This window comes from Mustela nivalis (assembly GCF_964662115.1).
Source record: "Mustela nivalis genome assembly, chromosome: 14".
Classification (NCBI taxonomy): Eukaryota; Metazoa; Chordata; class Mammalia; order Carnivora; family Mustelidae; genus Mustela; species Mustela nivalis.
In genome coordinates, this window is record NC_139033.1 from 13,145,443 (window position 1) to 13,163,991 (window position 18,549).

At 46.1% G+C, this 18,549-nt stretch overlaps 2 protein-coding genes across 3 annotated transcripts in view; one reads left to right on the forward strand and one right to left on the reverse strand.

Moving 5' to 3' along the window:
• Positions 1-18,549, forward strand: part of LRRC43 (leucine rich repeat containing 43) — a 298,822-nt gene that overhangs the window by 18,454 nt on the left and 261,819 nt on the right. The gene's annotated exons all lie outside the window — the stretch shown is intronic.
• DIABLO (diablo IAP-binding mitochondrial protein) lies at positions 110-18,516 on the reverse strand. Of its 2 annotated transcripts, none has more exons than XM_082698564.1 (6): positions 18,350-18,516; positions 17,417-17,543; positions 12,142-12,273; positions 11,068-11,112; positions 10,818-10,914; positions 110-985 (listed from the first exon to the last, which is right to left on the reverse strand). In XM_082698564.1, exons 1-6 carry the CDS (start codon positions 18,496-18,498, stop codon positions 789-791), a joined length of 747 nt encoding a protein of 248 aa, XP_082554690.1. In that variant the 5' UTR covers positions 18,499-18,516; the 3' UTR covers positions 110-788. The 2 variants fall into 2 exon arrangements, with proteins under 2 accessions (XP_082554690.1, XP_082554691.1); XM_082698565.1 differs by having other exon boundaries at positions 11,068-11,178; positions 18,350-18,485.

Genomic DNA, 18,549 nt, shown 5'->3' on the forward strand with positions numbered 1-18,549 from the left:
TGCGGCCAGGACTCGGGTGCCGGTTGCTGGGGGCGGGGTGGGGGGATTCCTGGAGCCCCGTGTGGCTCTGCCAGTCTGGAAGTGAAGGAAGGAGGCTGCACAGGGCCCAGAGTATACACACCAACGCGTTCTTTTTGAAGTGCAAAACAGAACAATTATTCTCCTTCAGATACAATAGAGGCGCTGGAAGGAACCGACAGCGCGGCTGGAGTTTGTCCTGTTGAGCTCCGGGTAGACACTCCGCGTCCAGCTCCGGAGCAGCAATGGGCTCCTGGCGCCTGGGCTCCAGCTGTCCTCACGGGCAACGGGACCAGATCACAGAAGGCATCAGAAACACGTCAAAAGAAATCTTATGAACAGGCTCCCCTTTCCCCAAAACAACACACATTTCTATGGGGGGAGCAAAGACTAAACCGTATCTGAAAATGTAAGACTGGAAAGGGACGTTAACCAGCTACTGAACTCGTGGGCACGACGAAACAGGACCCCCCTCTCCGGCCAGGCTGCTGAGCGGCGCTGGGGGGAGGTAGAAAGATGGGGGGTGGGCAGCTGTGCTGAGTGGGGTCCGCGTGGAACAGGGGGAGTGCCCCGGGGCCGAGCACCAGCTCCTCGCGTGGGGAGGCCAGGGGCCAGGCGCTCCCAGCTCACTAAGGCCTCCGGCCTGATGGGCCAGGGCGGGACCCGCTGCTTCCCCTCCGTGCAGAGAAGGCTGGGCCGCCCCAGGCTGGATGGCAGCGGCCCCTGCTCTCCCCGGCTGAACCGGCAGACGCGGGCAGCCGCTCGGGCGCTCAGTCCTCGCGCAGGTAGGCTTCCTGCTCCGGCTCGGCCCTCTCGTCCCCGTCCTCCCGGGTTTTCTGCCGGAGCTCCTCTGTCTGTGCTTCTGCCAACTTGGTTTCTGCTTTCTGGGAAAGCTGGCGCACTTCCTGCACCTGTGACTTCACCAGCTGGATGTGATTCCTGGCGGTGATCGAGGCCTGATCTGCTCCTGCCGAAAGAGGGGACGGTTGGGCTGGATGGTTGCACAGGGCGGAAGGCACGGGGGGCGGGGGGGGGGGAGACGAGGAAAGCCTGGGGCTCTGTGGCTGGCTCCGTGGCTGGCATCCGAGCGCTCCCCTCTTGGAGACTTGCCCTGCCCCCCCCCCCCCCCCGTCCTCCCTCTCCGCACAGCAGAGACCTTTCTACCGCCACACCGAGGTCTGCGTTTTTCTCTAGCTATCAGCCGCTACATTAATAATTACAATTCCCACAATCTCTTTATAGCACACAGCTTAGTCCAGACGCCTTAGGAATTTACACAAGAAACACATTTCTTTTGGACAACTTAACAGCTCCGTGGAATTGTCAAAGACTTCTCATCACCCTACCCAATCTTCAGAGATAACCTCTGCTGAAGTTCAAAGGGCATGCTTCTCATCTTTTATACGTATTGAGCGCACAGAGAAATACTGTTATCTTTTGTGTCTTTACATGTTGAACATATTTTTGCCATTTTTTTTCCTTTAAAAATGTTTTTGGGCTCTATCATCCTGTCTACCTGCTTCTAGTACGTCACAGAGCTCTGCCTATAAACTGATCTAGAGAAGATCTGGTTCTTTCCAACCTTACTGTATTAAGAATCTCAGTACAGTGTTAAAGGCACTGGAGAATTGTAAGCACCACTCTTATTTCTGACCTTGATGGGAATGCCTCTCATATTTACTAAGTAGTTACTTAGCCTTTATCATGTTGGGAAAATTCTATTTGTAACTGTACTCAGGTTTATGGCATAAATGGGTACCTTTCACTGATGGCTTCAGGGCATGTACTGACATGACATGTACCGCCTTCCTCCTCCACTGCAGATAATCTCAAGTAGTGAGTTATGTTGATAGGTTTTTTCAGTATTGAAGCATCTTGTATTTTGAGGGTGAATGGCTGGTGACATTTGGCCTTACGTCCATATAAGTGATGCGGACCATAGTTTTGTTCCAGTGCTTACCTAGTACAGTTGGGGGTCAGGCCCATGCTGACTTTGTACAGTGACAACAGGTAGGAGACTGGCCATCATGCTCTATGCACTGGTATGCTTTCTGCAACACAGGAATTCTGTTTCTTGAAGATTTGCTAAGATTCTCCACAAAATAGCCTGGGTTTGGTGTCCATTAAGATTTTTATTTATTGGGGCGCCTGGGTGGCTCAGTGGGTTAAACCTCTGCCTTCAGCTCAGCTAACGATCCCAGGGTCCTGGGATTGAGCCCCACATCGGGCTCTCTGCTCAGCAGGGAGCCTGCTTCCCTCTGCCTGCCTCTCTGCCTGCTTGTGATCTCTGCCTGTCAAATAAATGAAATCTTTAAGTTTTTATTCAGAGAGCACGAGCAAGCACAAAAGTTGGGGGAAGGGGCTGAGAGGAGAAAATCCTAAGCAGACTCCCCACTGGGCACACAGCCCCATGGGGGCTCCCTCACAACCCTGAGATCATGACCTGACCAGAAATCCAGAGTTGGATGCTTAACCGACTGAGCCACCCAGACGCCCCTACGTCTGTAAATCTTCTTACATGTTTTATTTCACACGCATACGTCATTCGCAACTTCCTTATCCACTCATCTACCATGGACACCGGGTTGCTTCCATATCTTGGCTCTTGTAAATAATGCTGTAAACACTGGGGTGCATGGATCTTTTTGAACGTGTCTTTGTTTTCTTTGGGTTAGTACCCAGTAGTGGAATTAGTGGATCATACTGTATTTCTATTTTTATTTTGAGGAACGTCCATACTGTTTCCCACGGTGGGTGCACCCACTTACATCCCGACTAACCGTGCGCAAGGGCTCCCTTTCCTCCCATCTGGCCAGCACTTGTTACTTCCCGCCTTTCTGACGGGAGCCGTTCCGACAGGCGTGCGGGGTTCTCTTGTGGTTTTGATTTGCATTTCCCTGGTTATTAGGGTTGTTGAGCATCTTTTCATGTGTCCGTTGGCCATCTATGTTTCTTTGGAAAAATATCTCTTCAGGTCCTCTGCCTGTTTTATTCTTTTTGAAGATTTTATTTGCGAGAGAGAGCGCGCACGCGCGTGTGCGCGAGCAGGAAAGGGGAGAAGGTCAGAGGGAGAAGCAGACTCCCCGCAGAGCAGGGAGCCCGATGTGGGACTCGATCCAGGAACTCCAGGATCATGACCTGAGCCGAAGGCATCGGCTTAACCCACTGAGCCACCCAGGCATCCCTCTCTGCCTGTTTTTAAACTGGATTTCTTTTTTTGTGTGTGTTGCATTGTGTAAGTTCTGTATGTATTTTGGATATTAACCCCTTGTCAGATATATAATTTACAAAGTATCTTCTCCCATTCATTAGCTTGCCTTTTTGTTTTGCTGGTAGTTTCTTTTGCTCTGGTAAAGCTTTTAATTTCGGCGGGTGTAGTCCCAATTATTATTCTTTTGTTCCCCATACATGTGCTGTTGAGGCTGATGGCCGACATTACTGCCTACGCTTGCTTTCAGGTTTATGGTTTCCAGCCTCACACTCGGGTCTTCAATCTGTTTATTTTTGTGGGCGCGGTGTCAAAGTGACCCGGTTTCACTCCTGAGGGTAGCTGTCCAGTCTTCCCAACACCATCTGTTGGGAAACAGACCGTCTTTTCCCCGTAGTCTTGCCGCCTCGGTCGCAGACCCGCTGAGCACACGGTGCGCGTTCACCTCCGGGCCCGCCCCCTCTCCTGTGGCGTCCATCAGTCTGTCTGTGCCCGTACCACACTGTCCTCCCGCAGGTGCGGAGTGTGCTTTGACATCCAGGACTGATACCTCCTGCTTTGTTCTACTTTCTCAAGATCACTTTGGCTAGTCAGAGTCTCGTATGGTTCCATACGAACTTGAGGATTATTCCAGTTCTGTGAAAAATGCTACTAGTACAGTGGCGGGGCTGCACGGACTCTGTAGCTTGTTTGGGAGAGCAGCATTATCTTAACAATATTAATTCTTCCAACGCGCGAGAGCGTGGTGTGTCTTTACATCTCTGTTGTCTTCAATTTCTTTCCTCAGTGTCTCATAGTTTTGACAGTATGTGTCTGTCACCTCCTTGGATAAATTTTTCCCCAAGTATTTTATTGTTTTGGGTGCAATTGTAAATGGTTAAGATTTTTAAAGGATTTTTATTTATTTTGTGTGTGTGTGTGTGTGTGTGTGTGTGTGTAAGCGGGGGAGGGGCAGAGGGAAAAGGAGAGAGAAAATACCCAGCAAGGAGCCCAACACAGGTTGCAATCCCACAACCTCGAGACCATACCTCAAGCTGAAATCAAGTGTCGGATTAGTCAGATTAGTTCAACCAACTAAGCCACCCAGGTGCCCCTTGTTAATCCTTTTTCTCCCCGCTCCCTTTAGTAAACCACTGAGTATGATGTTAGCTATGGGTTTTTCATATATGGCCTTTATTTTGTTGGGGGGGATGTTCTCTCTAAACACACTCTGTTAAGAGGATAGTATGACTGGATGCTTTATTTTGTCAAAAAAAAAATTTTTTTTTCGCATTCTTTGAGTTGCACCTATGGTTTTTATCCTTCCTCTTATTACCGTGAGGTGTCACACTGATTTGCAGATATCGAACCATCCTTTCATCCCTAGAATAAATTTCATTTGATATTGGTATATGATCTTTTTAATGTATGACTGAGCTCAGTTTGCTAATATATTTTTTTAAGATTTTACTTGACAAGTGTGCTCACATGAGCACAAGCAGGAGGGACAGCAGCAGAGGGAGAAGCGGCCTCCCACTGCACAGGAAGCATGACTCGGGGCTGGATCCCAGGACCCCGGGATCATGACCTGAGCCAAAGGCAGAGGCTTAACGGACTGAGCCGTCCAGGCACCCCAGTTTGCTAATGTCTTATTGAGGATTTTTGCATCTATGTGCATCAGAGATACTGGTTTTTGGTTTTCTTTTAAATATTTATGAGAGAGAGTGGGTGTGTGTGTGGTGGGGTGGGGTGGGGTGGAAGTGGGATGGACGGAGGAAAAGGGAGAAAGCTGAGTGCGGAGCCTGATGCAGGGGCTTGATCTCCTGACCGTGACATCGGGACTGGAACGGACACCAAGAGTAGGAAGGTGAAGGGACTGCACCACCCAGGCATCCCTGGTTTTCTTCTTTTTGCAGTGTCTTTGGTTTTGGTGTTGGGATAATGCTAGCCTTGTAGAGTGAATTTGGAAATTTTCTTTTGTCTTCTGTTTTCAGAGTAGTTTGAGAAGAATAGGTATTTCTTTTTAAAATGTTTGGTGGAATTCAATTTGGTGAAGCCATCTGGCCTTGGACTTTTGTATGTTGGGAGGTTTTTTTTAAATTCCATCTCATTACTAATAATTTTTCTGTTCCAATTTTCTGTTTCTTCCTAATTCACTTTTTGGAAGTTTTTTTTTTTTTTTAATTATTTATTTATTTGACAGAGACACAGTAAGAGAGGGAACACAAGCAGAGGAAGTGAGAGAGGGAGAAGCAGGCTTCCCACTGAGCAGGGAGCCCGATGCGGGGCTTGATCCCAAGACTCCGGGATCATGACCTGAGCCAAAGGTAGATACTCAACAACTGAGCCACCCAGGCGTCCCAGATTTTCTATTTCTAGGAATTTAGTATTTCTTCTAGATTGTCCAATTTGTTGGCATATAGTTTTTCATAATGTTCTTTTAAACCTTTGTATCTCTGTGGTGTTCATTATTTCTCTTCCATTTCCAATTCTCAACACTTTTTTTTTTTTTTTAATGAGTCTGGTGAAGGTTTATCCATTTTGTCTATCTTTTGAAACAAAGAACTCTTGGCTTCATTTTCTTTTTCTTTTTTTATTCTTTGAGTAATCTCTATACCCCAATCTGGGGCTCAAACCCAAAAACCCAAGGTCAAGAGTCAATACCAGCCAGGCGTCCCTGGCTTTACTGATCTATTTTTTAAAATTTCCCATTTAGGCGCCTGGGTGGCTCAGTCATTAAGCATCTGCCTTTGGCTCAGGTCATGATCCTGGGGTCCTGGGATCAAGCCCCACATCCGGCTCCCTGCTGAGCAGGAAGCCTGCTTCTCCCTCTCCCACTCCCCCTGCTTGTACTCCCTCTCTAGCCCTGAATAATACATAAAATCTTTAAAAAAAAAAAAAAGTCCTATTTATTTTTGCTTCAATCTTTATTATTTTGTTCCCTCTACTAGCTTTGGGCTTTGTTCTTCTTTTTCTGGTTCCTTTAGGTGTACGGTTAGATTTTTTTGAAGTGTTTCTTGTTTCTTGAGGTAGGCCTGTGTTACTGCAAATGCAGAACTGCTTTTGCTGTGTCTCAAAGACTTCAGATCATCATGTTTCCATTTTTCTCCACGTATTTTTTTTTATCTTTGTTTTCTTGGTTGACCCACTCGTTTACATGTGTCTGTGTATTTTTCAAGTTTTTTTTTTTTTTTCTTGAAATTGATTTGTCTCAATTCATAGTGGAAGGAAAAGATACTTGGGAGGATTTCAATTTTAAACTTAAGACTTGTTTTAAGGCTTAACATATGAGCTATCCTGAAGAACTTTCCATGTGCACTTGAAAAGAATGTATATTCTGTTTTGGGATGGGATGTTGTGGGTGTAAATGTTAGATCCACCTGGGCTAATGCATTCCAAGCCACTGTTTCCTTCCTTTCTGTCTGTATTGTCCATCCTTTGATGCAAGCGGGGTGAAGCCCTTGTTATCACTGTGTTACTGTCAACTTCTCCCTTTCTGTCTGTATTTGCTATATACAGGTGCTCCTATGTTGGGTGTGTATTTACGACGGTTCAGTCTCAGATGGATTCCTTTATCATTATGTACTGCCCTCCTCGGTCTCCTGCTACTGTCGTTGTTGTTAGGTCGAGCACACACACACACACACACACACGCACACACACATGGGAAGTGAGGGGGAAAGGGAAAGAGAAATTTTTCTTCTTTAAAGGTTTATTTTAGAGGCACAGTGCTTGTGGGGGATGGAAGTGCAGAGGGAGAGACCGTGAGATCTCGAGCAGACTCTGAGCGGGGTGTGGAGCCTGATGCTGTGTTCAATCTCGTGAACGGAGCTGAAACCAAGAGTCCGTCAGATGCTCAACACACTGTCCCACCCACGTGCCCAAGAGAGACTCTTAAGCAGGCTCCAGGCCTCGTGTGGAGCCCACACAGGGCTTAATCTCATGACCCTTTGATCACGATCTTGGCCAAAATCAAGAGGCAGATGCTCAAGTGCCCGAGCCACCCCGGTGTCCCACTGTACACTTTGTTTTAGTCTGTTCATCTGGTAGAAGCAGCCCTACCTGCCCCCCCCATCCACATAGTGTATATATTTCTTCCATCCCTTCACTTTGTCTGTATGTGTCTTTAAGTCTGAAATGAGTCTCTTGAAGGAAGCTTACAAATGGGTCTTTTTTTTTTTTTTTTAATCCAGTCACCTTATGTCTTCGATTGGAGCACTTAGTCCATTTACATCTAAAGGTAGTATTAAGTATGTACTTACTGCCATTTTGTAATTGTTTTCTGGCTGTTTGTTTCTCTTCCTTTCTTTTCTCTTATGAGTTTGATGGTTTTGTTCCTTTGTTTATCTATTATAGATTTTTGATTTTGGGCTACCATTAGGTTCGTATGTAACGTCTTACACGTACTGTCGTCTTTATTAAGGTGTTAGTAGCTTAAGTTCAAACACATCCTAAAAGCACTACATTTTTGCTCCCCTGCCCCCCATGTTTTATGTATGTCTTATTTTACATTTTGTATATCCCTTGAGTAATTTTTATAGATTAATAATAGATTTTTACTACTTTTGTGGTTTAACCACCATGTTTTTCTAAATGAATAATATTTTTACCAAATATATTTGCTTTTATTTGTGCAATTTCTTCCTTTCAGAATTTTCTTTAACACGTCCTATATGGCTGGGCTAGTGGTGACGAACTCCTTCAAACTTTTGTTTGGGAAACTACCCTTCCTTATGTTTTGAATGGGTATTCTGGGTATTCTGGGTTATAGGTTTTTTCCTTTTAGCACTTTCCACATACTATGTCACTTCCTTCTGGCCTGGAAAGTTTGTGCTGAAAAACCAGCTATCAAATACCCGTTCTGGGGTATCCCTTGCCTGTAATGGTTTTGCTGTTTGTAAAATGGTTTATCATCACTTTGGCAATATTGTGTCCTGGTGCGGATCTCCTTAGGTTCACCTCATTAAGAGCTCTCTGTGCTTCCTGGACCTGGAGGTCTGTTTCCTTTTTCGGATTAGGAACGTTTTCTGCCCGTTTCTGTCTCTTCTTCTTCTGGGATCCCTATAGTGCAAATGCTATTACACTTGATGTCACCGAGTTCCCTTAACCAGTTTTCATTTTTTAATTTTTGCTGTTCAGCTTGTTTTCCATCACGGTGTCTTCCACGTCGCTGACCCATTCTTCTGCATCCCCTAGTCTGCTGTTGACTCCTTCTGGTGTGTTTTTTTATTTCGTTTAAATTCTTCACCTCTGACTGGTAGTTTGTTTTTTTGAGAGAGCGAGCGAGCGAGCAGGAGGAGGGGGAGAAAATCTCAAGCAGACTCTGTGCTGAGTATGGAACCCCGTATGGGGCTCGATCTCACAACCCGGAGATCACCGCCTGAGCCGGAACCGTGTTGCCAGACGCTTCACCTACTGTGTCATACAGGCACCCTTTTTAGCATTTTCTTTGTTAAAATTCTCTGTTCATCCACTTTCTTCTCGAAGTCCAGTATCTTTATGAACATGACTTTGAATTCCTTATCAGGCACACTGCCCAATGACTGATACCCTCTGAACTGTTTTAATGTTCTTTTAGTCTTGAATCCTTACTCTGACACTTCTCTGCCAGCATTCTGGAGCAGCTTTCTTTTTGTCAATAATGATTTGATTTAGCTTTTTGTAATTTTCAATCTTCCTACATCATTTTGTTTTAGCTGTGATTTTTTTTTTTTTTTTAAGATTTTATTTATTTGGGGCACCTGGGTGGCTCAGTGGGTTAAAGCCTCTGCCTTCGGCTCGGGTCATGATCCCAGGATCCTGGAATCGAGCCCCACATTGGGCTCCCGGAGCCTGCTTCCCTTCCTCTCTCTCTGCCTACTTGTGATCACTGTCCGTCAAATAAATAAAAATCTTTAAAAAAAAAAAAAAATTTATTTATTTGACAGCACAAGCAGAGGGAGAGGAAGAAGCAGGCTCCCTGCTGAGGCATGCAGGGCTTCATCCAGGGAGCTGGGATATGACCTGAGCTGAAGGAAGACGCTAACTGAGCCACTGAGGTACCACTGTCGGTGATTTTTTTTTTTTTTTAATTTAACATATTCAGTTACTGTGATGACTTATGTTGGAACTTGTTCTATTTGTTTTAAAACTTCCCTGTCTTAATTGAATTTACCAAGTTTTCTTTGTTTAGCCCGGTCTAATGTTGAGCTGATGATGTCTACCTTTTCTTTTCAAAACAACTATCGGCACGCTTTCACTTCTTTCCTAAACTGATTTAACATTCGGAAGTTTTGACAAGTTTACAAGTTTTACTGAATTTTTTTCATTCTTCTATCTCAGTTCTTTCCTAATTTTTTTCTTCAAAAAGTGTTTTTTTTCAGAAAGCATATGCGGTTGGTAAACAGTATTTTTAGGTCTGAAATATTTGACTGGATGTAAAATTATAGGTTACTGACTTATCGCCTTATATCCAGGGTTGTTGATCAGAAACCATATCAGAATATACTCCCTTCGTAGGTAAATCTCTTTTCTTATAGTTGAAGTATTTTTCTTTGTATGTTTTACATTGAGCCTTTTTTGTCATGATTTAAAGTGTGAACCCTAATAATCAGTTTTGTGAAAGTTTTTTTCCCAGATAATTGTTACACTTTTATTTTCCCTTTTCTCCAGCTCAATCTAAGGCTGCCTGGGAATGTTCACGCCAGGACGCCCCAGCAAACGTTCCTGTTCGCTGCATCTCGAAACCCTGCTCCTACGTCAGTTTCACCCTTCATTCCACCTGTGCCTCTAGGATCGCAGATTCCTTTAGTTAACTAAGACTTCTTTTTTGTTTTTAGTTTTAAAAATACATATTATATCCTTTTTAAGATTTGGTGCTACAGACCCTAGTCTATTATCTGAAAGTCAGAAAACAGAAATTTCTGTGAGCTACCCAGTTTGAGACCAATTCAGGTAAGAATGGAGTTTTCTTCAAAATATAGTTAAAAACCTTTAGCTCACGCCCACTGGGTGGATCGAGAGGTCTAGAAAACATCCTGGTGAATGCGGAACCGCATTTTCTATACAGGGACCCGGAGATGCAGAGGCTTTAGCACCGTGCTGAATGCCGGTGTGGCTGCTTCCTTACGCACCCAGCATATCTCAGTGCATTTCGTAACCCTTGGGTCCCCATTTTCTTCATGTGCAGACGTGGGGATGCTAATCCTCAGTTCCTTACATTACAATGCCTATAAAATACTTACTGCAAAGCATGGAACAGACCAGTATTCAATAAATGGTAGCTATTCCTCGTCCTGGATTTGTCACTGACTAGGAGTCCAGGTCTCCATTTCTCCCATCTATACAGGCTCACATCAACGGGTGGTCTCCAGTCTCCAACGTGCCACAGTACGCCCAGTTATCCATCAATACCGGGGTTATAAAAGGAACAAAATGCTTAAAAATGATTTAGATGCCATTATTCTAATGGGCAATAGCTGCATCGTTTTCTAGATACGGACTCCCTAGCTAGTGGAAATGGGGAACTTTCTCACAAAGGTACAGCCACGTGGGCCTTAGACGAATCTAAATCCCTCATTTTACAGCCAGACGAAAACTCAAAGGGCCCCTTGGCAGTACACTCTGAACCTACCAGTTTGGTACGCAGCTTCTGCCGCCATCTCTGAAAGACCAAGTGCAGTCAGCCAAGTGGTTTCCAGCTTCAAGTATTCTTGCTGTTTTGAAGTCATCTGTAAATTAAACATGGCACGTGAGACAACACGAAGAGGTTAATGAGCACGTAACACGGGCTTATTCCAGACAGACTTAGAGCACAGTCACTGTTAGACACCACAACGGGGCAGGGGCACTAATACAGAAACATCTGTTAACGTTCTGCTTACCTCAACTCTGGCTCCTATGATCACCTGCCACACCTCATCTTCCTCCTGTGAATTCATTTTCCCAAGTAAACTTGTATATTGTCGGTACAAAGAAATTAAGGTATAAACAGCCTACAAACACAGAATAAAGTAAGTGAGGCATGTTCGGACCTGTGAGATTACACCCCAAGGGGAGAGAGTCCTGTTACAGTGACCCACTCTGTCCTTCCACGTCCCTGAAGCCGCACTACTGCGGCAGGTAGAGGCATTATCCCAGGACATACATACTTCCACTTGTCAAATTCTGTGTTTCTAAAAGTTTGTTAGGAATTCAGACAGAGAGATTACAATGTAGGGAAAAACTCAGAAGGCAGAGGGGAAAACTGTGAAAAATGAAGGTACAATAGACCAATAAACAAGGGTTTGGATTATCCAGATACCTCTGTACGCGGGTAAGTGGTTTTCACACTGTCCCCACAGTGAAGCGCCTGGTGCTGCGAGTAGGAGACTCTCTAGACCCCTTTATTCGTAACTGCACCTAATCAGCTTGGTTTTGTCTTATAAACTGAGCTGCTGTATTTAAAGATTTTTCTTTCTCAGGGAGCCTGGGCGGCTCAGTCGCTGAGTGGCTTCCTTTAGCTCAGGTCGTGATCCCAGGGTCCTGGGATTGAGCCCCACATTGGGCTCCCTGCTCGGCAGGAGGCCTGATTCTCCCTCTCCCACTGCTTGTGTTCCCTCTCTCGCTGTGTCTCTGTCAAATAAATATATCTTAAAAAACAATTTTTTCTTCTTTTTCTTTTAAAAAGCATTCCTGGAAAAAAAATCTAAAAATCACTGCTTTAGGTCAAGGGCTCAACCAACTTTTGTTGTAAATATTTTAGGCTTTATGGGCCCTATAGTCTGTTACAACTCTTCAACCTACAGAAGCAGTCTTAGAAAATACAGAGAGATATAGACAAATATAGAACATAGAGACAAAGGAGGCTGGCAACACTCCAGCGTTGCCACAGCAACAGATACCCCGCTAGATTTGGTTTACAAGCCATAGTTGGCTAACCCCTGGTTTAGATCAAGACTCAACAGGAAGACCCTTACCTTAGTATATTCAGTGATCGCTTCAATCAGTGCGTATGTGGTCTGCGAGAGAAAGGTGGAGGTGCTGTCTGTCACCAAAGACACAGCCCTCCTCATTAACGCGTCATTGCTAAGAGAATGAGGTTCCAATTTCTGAAAGATATAAACATTTTCACTCAACTTCTAACCTGAAGCTCAAACCGAGAAACAAGTGAAAAACACTTGCCACACTGCAACTGCTTGTTTTCTTTTTAGGCTTTGTTCTGGCTCTTAAAGACCATATAGGAGCGTGCCTCCCATCTACTCGGATTCTTTATGCCATGTTCCAAAAAGCCAAGCATTTCTCTACATGAAATAAAAGTCTAGTAATTATAACCAACAAATCTGATGAAGTTATGATTCATTCATTACCATAGTGCTAGATGCTTGGGATATGAAGACACATAAGATATATTCTCTGTCCTCAAAGATTTCAGATGGGAAAGGGGAGGCGCTGGGGCTGAGAGAGAACTTGAACAATTAATGCAAATCAAGTACCATGGGAGCTATGGCAGAAGTTTGTGTATCTTTTTTTAAAGATTTTATTTATTTGAGAGAAAAAGAGCACCAGGGAGAGGAAGACCACCTGCTGAGCAGGGAGCGGGCCGTGGGGATTGATTCCTGGACCCTGAGATCATGACCTGAGCCGAAGGCGGACACTAAACTGACTGAACCACCCAGGCGCTCCAGACGTCTGTACAAGCTACAAGTAGGGGCATGCATGAAAAACAGTCACTTCTGTATTGCATGAAAATAGCTTAAAGAGGCTTTACAGAGTTGATGAGGGATAAGCTGAGTCTAAGAAAGTAAGTGGGTGGATGGGGGAGAGCGATTCTGAGCAGAAGGAACAGTACAGTCCTGGGTAGGGGGTGGGGCTCTTCACTCTAACCTCAGCTATTAAAAAAAAAAAAAAAAAAAAGCCAATGTAACTATCTCAAGACTTAATGAAGTATGGCCACCTTAACTAAATTCAAGTATTCCCTGCTTTCTGAAAGTTTGCGTGAAGTTTCTTTGCTTTAAAGGTATCTGACTGTATTCGTAGGTGACTTCAAACACCAAAAGTCCAGAGAGGATTTTCAGGTTTACAAAGAAAAAAAGCTGTCACTGGACTAAATGTCCTTTGCAAAAACCAAAGTGTCATAACATGAGCTTTTGGAAAGATACTCTTCACTGTATGCTGAGTTATGAAAGGTTTATAAGAATGCTCTACTTGGGGTGCCTGGGTGACTCCGTGGGTTAAAGCCTCTACCTTCGGCTCAGGTCATGATCTCAGGGTGCTGGGATGGAGCCCCGCATTGGGCTCTCTGCTCAGCGGGGAGCCTGCCCCCCCACCTGCCTGCTTCTCTGCCTGCTTCTCTTCTTGTGATCTCTGTCAAATAAATAAATAAAATCTTTTTTTTTTAAATATATTTTTAAATTTACTTATATGATAGACAGAGAGAGATCACAAGTAGGCAGAGAGGCAGGCAGAGAGAGAGGGGGAAGCAGGCTCCCCGCTGAGCAGAGAGCCCGATGCGGGGCTCGATCCCAGGACCCTGAGATCATGACCTGAGCTGAAGGCAGAGGCTTAAACCACTGAGCCACCCAGGCGCCCCAATAAAATCTTAAAAAAAAAAAAAAGATGACTCTTAATCTCACAAAACAAACTGAGGGTTGCTGGGGGAGGGGTGTTGGGAGAAGGGGGGTTGGGTTATGGACACTGGGGAGGGTATGTGCTTTGGTGAGCGCTGTGAAGTGTGTAAACCTGGCGATTCACAGACCTGTACCCCTGGGGATAAAAAAATATTTTTATAAAAAATTAAAAATTAAAAATTAAAAAATAAGAAAAAAGAAAAAGTTGTCAGTCAAGAAATCTTTGACACATGAACAAATCCAGAATTTTCCTTTACAATTAAGTAAGTATTCATTACGTATCTTGCACTGAAGGTACAGAAAGAGTGAAAAGAATATTATTTCTGCTCACTGGAAGCTAACTTTGATATACTCTAACTTACATCTTAATAATACATTTTATTTTAATCTCAGCGGAGGGCTTGATCCCACAACCCTGAGATCACAACCTGAGCCTGAACCAAGAGTCAGATGCTTAACCGGCTGCACCGCCCACACTGCATCTAACAAGTTTTCACTTGCACCCAGCAGCCCAGGTGTTACCACTTTTTTATAGATGAGGAGATGGAAACTCCGAATATTCTGTTACAGAAACTCTCCCAAAAAGTCACATTATCTAGACCTTAAACCACACCTTCGTCAATGTTTGTGCCCTTTCTGTGATGCTCTGCTGCCTCAGGGGAGTGCAATCAACCAGTATCAGAATACAGCACGAGTGGTCAGAAAGACGGAGATCACTGTTGGTCAGAAACTCTGAAAGGCATTAAGAAGAGGTGGGACTTGGGCCTGAAGATAGCCAGGATGAGAAGTGCCAGGCAGCCTGGGGAAGAAGAAATAAGGAGGAGAAGAATACATCCACTGCATTCAGGGAACATCCGGGGATCTGACCTGGTCACAACAAAGGGCACGAGGGAGGGGAGAGCGCGAGGAGTCGAGGCCGCGGAGAGCCGGCTGGGGCGTAGCTCTGCAGCACACAGTGGGGAGCTGCTCGGGTTCCGAAAACAGAAGTGGAACTACTGTTCCTGCAGGAAAATGACCTGAGGCTCCTGTCAGGTGGCCCAGAACTGAGGTAACTGGGGCTGAAGAAAAGTGTATGAACTGAGAAAGGACAAACCCAGAAAATTCGTTTTAAGGGAAGAAGAAATGCTATCCTAATTGTGGCAGAAAATGGCCTGGTGCTCAAGTAAGGGTTTTAGAATCAACAATTCATGAACAAGCAGAGATCGGGCTCATGAGAAAGCCTCAGAAGATGCTGCAAAGACTTGTGATCAATGGAGCTGATCTTTTTTTTTTCTTCTTCTAAGAATTTATTTATTTGAGAGAGAGAACACAAGTGGGGAGGGGAGGAGCAGAGGAAGAAGGAGAAACAGGCTCCCCACTGAGCCCGCTTCTGGGCTTGATCCCAGGACACTGAGATCAGAACCTGAGCCAAAGGCAGGCGCTTAACTGAGCCACCCAGGCGCCCCTGGAATGGATCTTGTGATAAACACACATTTAAGTATTAGAACTATTTTGTCAAACTGGGGTTTGCTAGTTTCCTATTTAGCTCTTTCTCAGAAAGCATATAATCAGTGATCTTTTTAATAAGGTACCACTTTCATATCACCTCCCTGCCAACTCCACCTAGATGTCTACTACATGCTTTACACTGTCATTTCCAAAACTGAACTCTTGATTTCATCCTCCCAAAACGTACCACCCTTCCCTCCAACAAATGCTAACTCCATTCTTCCAGTTGCTTAGGCTTTTTAAAAAATCCTGGAATGGGGCGCCTGGGTGGCTCAGTGGGTTAAGCCTCTGCCTTCGGCTCAGGTCCTGATCTCAGGATCCTGGGATGGAGCCCCACATCGGGCTCTCTGATCAGCAGGGAGCCTGCTTCCGCCTCTCTCTGCCTGCCTCTCTGCCTACTTGTGATCTCTGTCTGTCAAATAATAAACAAGATCTTTTTTAAAAAATTTAAAAAATAATTTTTAAAAAATCCTGGAATATACTCCACATTCAATCCATCAGCATCTTGTGCTGACCACATTTGGTCCACTTCTCCCCACCTACACTGGTGCCTGCCTACTCAAGCCTGGACTAGGGCAACAATCTCCCATTGGTCTTCCTAGTTTCACAAAGCAACCTTTAAAAACTCATGTGAGGGGCGCCTGGGTGGCTCAGTGGGTTAGGCCTCTGCCTTCGGCTCAGGTCATGATCTCAGAGTCATGGGATCGAGCCCCGCATCGGGCTCCCTGTTCAGCAGGGAGCCTGCTTCCTCCCTCTCTCTCTCTGCCTGCCTCTCTGCCTACTTGTGATCTCTGTCAAATAAATAAAAAAAATCTCTAAAAAACAAAACAAAACTCATGTGAGATTTTAACAACCTTGTGTTAAAATCCTCGGTGGCTGCCTTTTCTGAATAAAATCAAAAGCCTTACGATGGCTCAAAAGGACAAAACAGTCTGACCCTCAGCTAATTTTCTGGCTTTGTGTGTTATGCTTTCTCATTCCACTCCAGCCACAGTAACTTTTGCTGGTCATCAAACATATTGGGTAGACACACCTGCTTTCTAGGCCTTTGCACTCAAGAGTTCCTTCTGCCAGGGAAACTCTACTCCAAGATATTACCACGGCTTATTCTTTCAGACCATTCTGATCACGACTTTCACATCACCTTATCACATCCTCTCTTTTCCCTAGAATGTTTGTTTTTTTGGGTTTTTTTGAGAGAGAGCGTGGGGGGGCCGCAGGAGCAGAGGGAGAATCTTTTTATTTTTTTTGTAAGATTTTATTTATTTGAGAGAGAGAGAGGACAGTGGGAGAAATAGACTCTCTGGCGATCAGAGAGCCTCATGTGGGGCTCGATCCCAGACTCCAGGATCATGACCCGAGCAGAAGGCAGTTGCTTAACCAGCTGAGCCACCCAGGAGCCCCCCAGAAGGAGAATCTTAAAGAGCCTCCATGCCCAGGATGGAGCCCCATGCAGGGCTAATGTGGCCTGATCTCATGGCCCTGAGATCATGACTTGAGCCTAAATCAAGAGTCAGATGCTTGGGGCGCCTATGTAGCTCAGCAGGTTGAGCTGCAGACTCTTGATTTCAGCTCAGATCATCCTCTCTGGGTTGTGGGATGGAGCCTGGGATAGGGCGCTACGCTCAGTGCAAAGTCTGCTTCTGCTTATCCCTCTCCCTCTGTTACTCACCCCACCCCACCCCGCATACATTCTAAAACAAATAAAATCTTAAAAAAAAAAAGTTAAAAGAGAGTCAGACTCTTAACCGACTGAGCCTCCCAGGCACCCCCACCCCCACCACAGAATGTAAGTTTTACGAGAGCAGCGTATGGCACATTAAAGTTGCTCAATAAATTTTTGTTGAATGAAAAACTATTTTGTTGACAGACTATAATATCCCCTTTCTTATTCTCCGCCCTCTTTACACAATTTGACCACCCTGACATACTGTTCCTACCAAATGGGACAGTTAAAAATGCAAACATTACTAGATCTGTTCAGCTATGAGACGATGATGCTGGTACAGGAGAAAGTAAACCAGTGTTGCGAACACTGGGCACCACGAACAGCTTGTCTGATGGCTCACTGCGCAGGTGAGACTTCAGGAAGGCCCAGCACACTAAGCAACACCCAGCGGCGCTACAGTATTTTTACCTGTGCAATGGGAACCGCACACAGGGTCACGCCAAATCCAACCGCCACAGTTTTGTGCCATGGTCTTATCAATTCTGAGAAGCAGCGCTTCTTGAAGTTAGTCACGACAGGAACACACTGTCTGTACCTAGAAACACGGGTCGGACTTAGGAAGGCAGGAACTACCAATCTGTACGTCTTCAGTTCGCAGGGGTTGGAAACTCACACTCGGCCAAGCAGGAGCCCACACGAAGATGCTGGGTCTGCCCTCCCGACGACAGGGCTCGGTGGGGAGCTGTGAGTCTGGAAAGCCCCGACTCGCTGGAAGGAGCAGCTGCTACCCAACTCCCGGGCACCTGGCCGCGCGAGGATGCGGGCACAGTGATCTCGAAGTTTAACCGGCAACAGGTGCGGAAGTATAAAAGACCGTCTCAGAGCTTTTTTAAAACCTCGGGTCAAAAGAAAAAAAAAAAAAAACAAAAAACTGCCGCAGGCAGCATGTAGCTCCGGACCTCCGAGGGTCCCCGCTAGGCCACAGCTGGAACGGGGACTGACCAGCTCCCCTCCCGCCCGCAGAGAAAACTTGCTCTCGTAACCCGCCGCTCGCCCGGGCGGCTCCCGATCTCCCTCCAGTGACGGCGACGGGCCAGCGGGAATTCGAGCACAGGCCGAGGCTCCCCAGAAAGCCAACCCGAGCCTGCGGAGGGGGCGCACCGGCGTTCACCCAGGGGAATAACGGAAAAGCCGTCAGTGGGAAAGAAACCCCGGCTTTGGCCCCGGGAGGCGGGAGGCAGAGTCAGGACGTCCTCGGGCCAGAGGGGCGGGACGCAGCGGCCCGCTCGGCCGAGAAGCGAAAGGAGCGCCAGCTAGATTGGCGCTGCCCTCCCGGCCACAGCGCTACCTGCGGCGCCTCCCCCTTTGGGGTACTGCCCTCATACCCGACCGCAGCGGTACCTGAAAAGGGAGGCAACGCTCCGCGACAGCCAACTCCTCAGAGCCGCCATCCCGCGGCGGCCGGACGCCAGACGTACACGCCGGAAGTGACGCCACTTCCCGAGCGGAGGACGGGGCGCGGCCTCTTCTTGAGTGGGCCTGGCCCCCATGACCACACCCCAACCCGAAGGAGCAGTCGGGATTGGACGGGAGGTAGGGAG

Coding starts and splice junctions, on each gene's coding strand:
- DIABLO (XM_082698564.1), bottom strand. CDS start 18,498: ATGGGGGCCAGGCCCACTCAAGAAGAGGCCGCGCCCCGTCCTCCGCTC. Junction 11,113..12,141: donor CGATCACTGAATATACTAAG/GTAAGGGTCTTC, acceptor ATGAATTCACAG/GAGGAAGATGAGGTGTGGCA. Junction 986..10,817: donor AGAAGCTGCGTACCAAACTG/GTAGGTTCAGAG, acceptor CTCTTTCGGCAG/GAGCAGATCAGGCCTCGATC.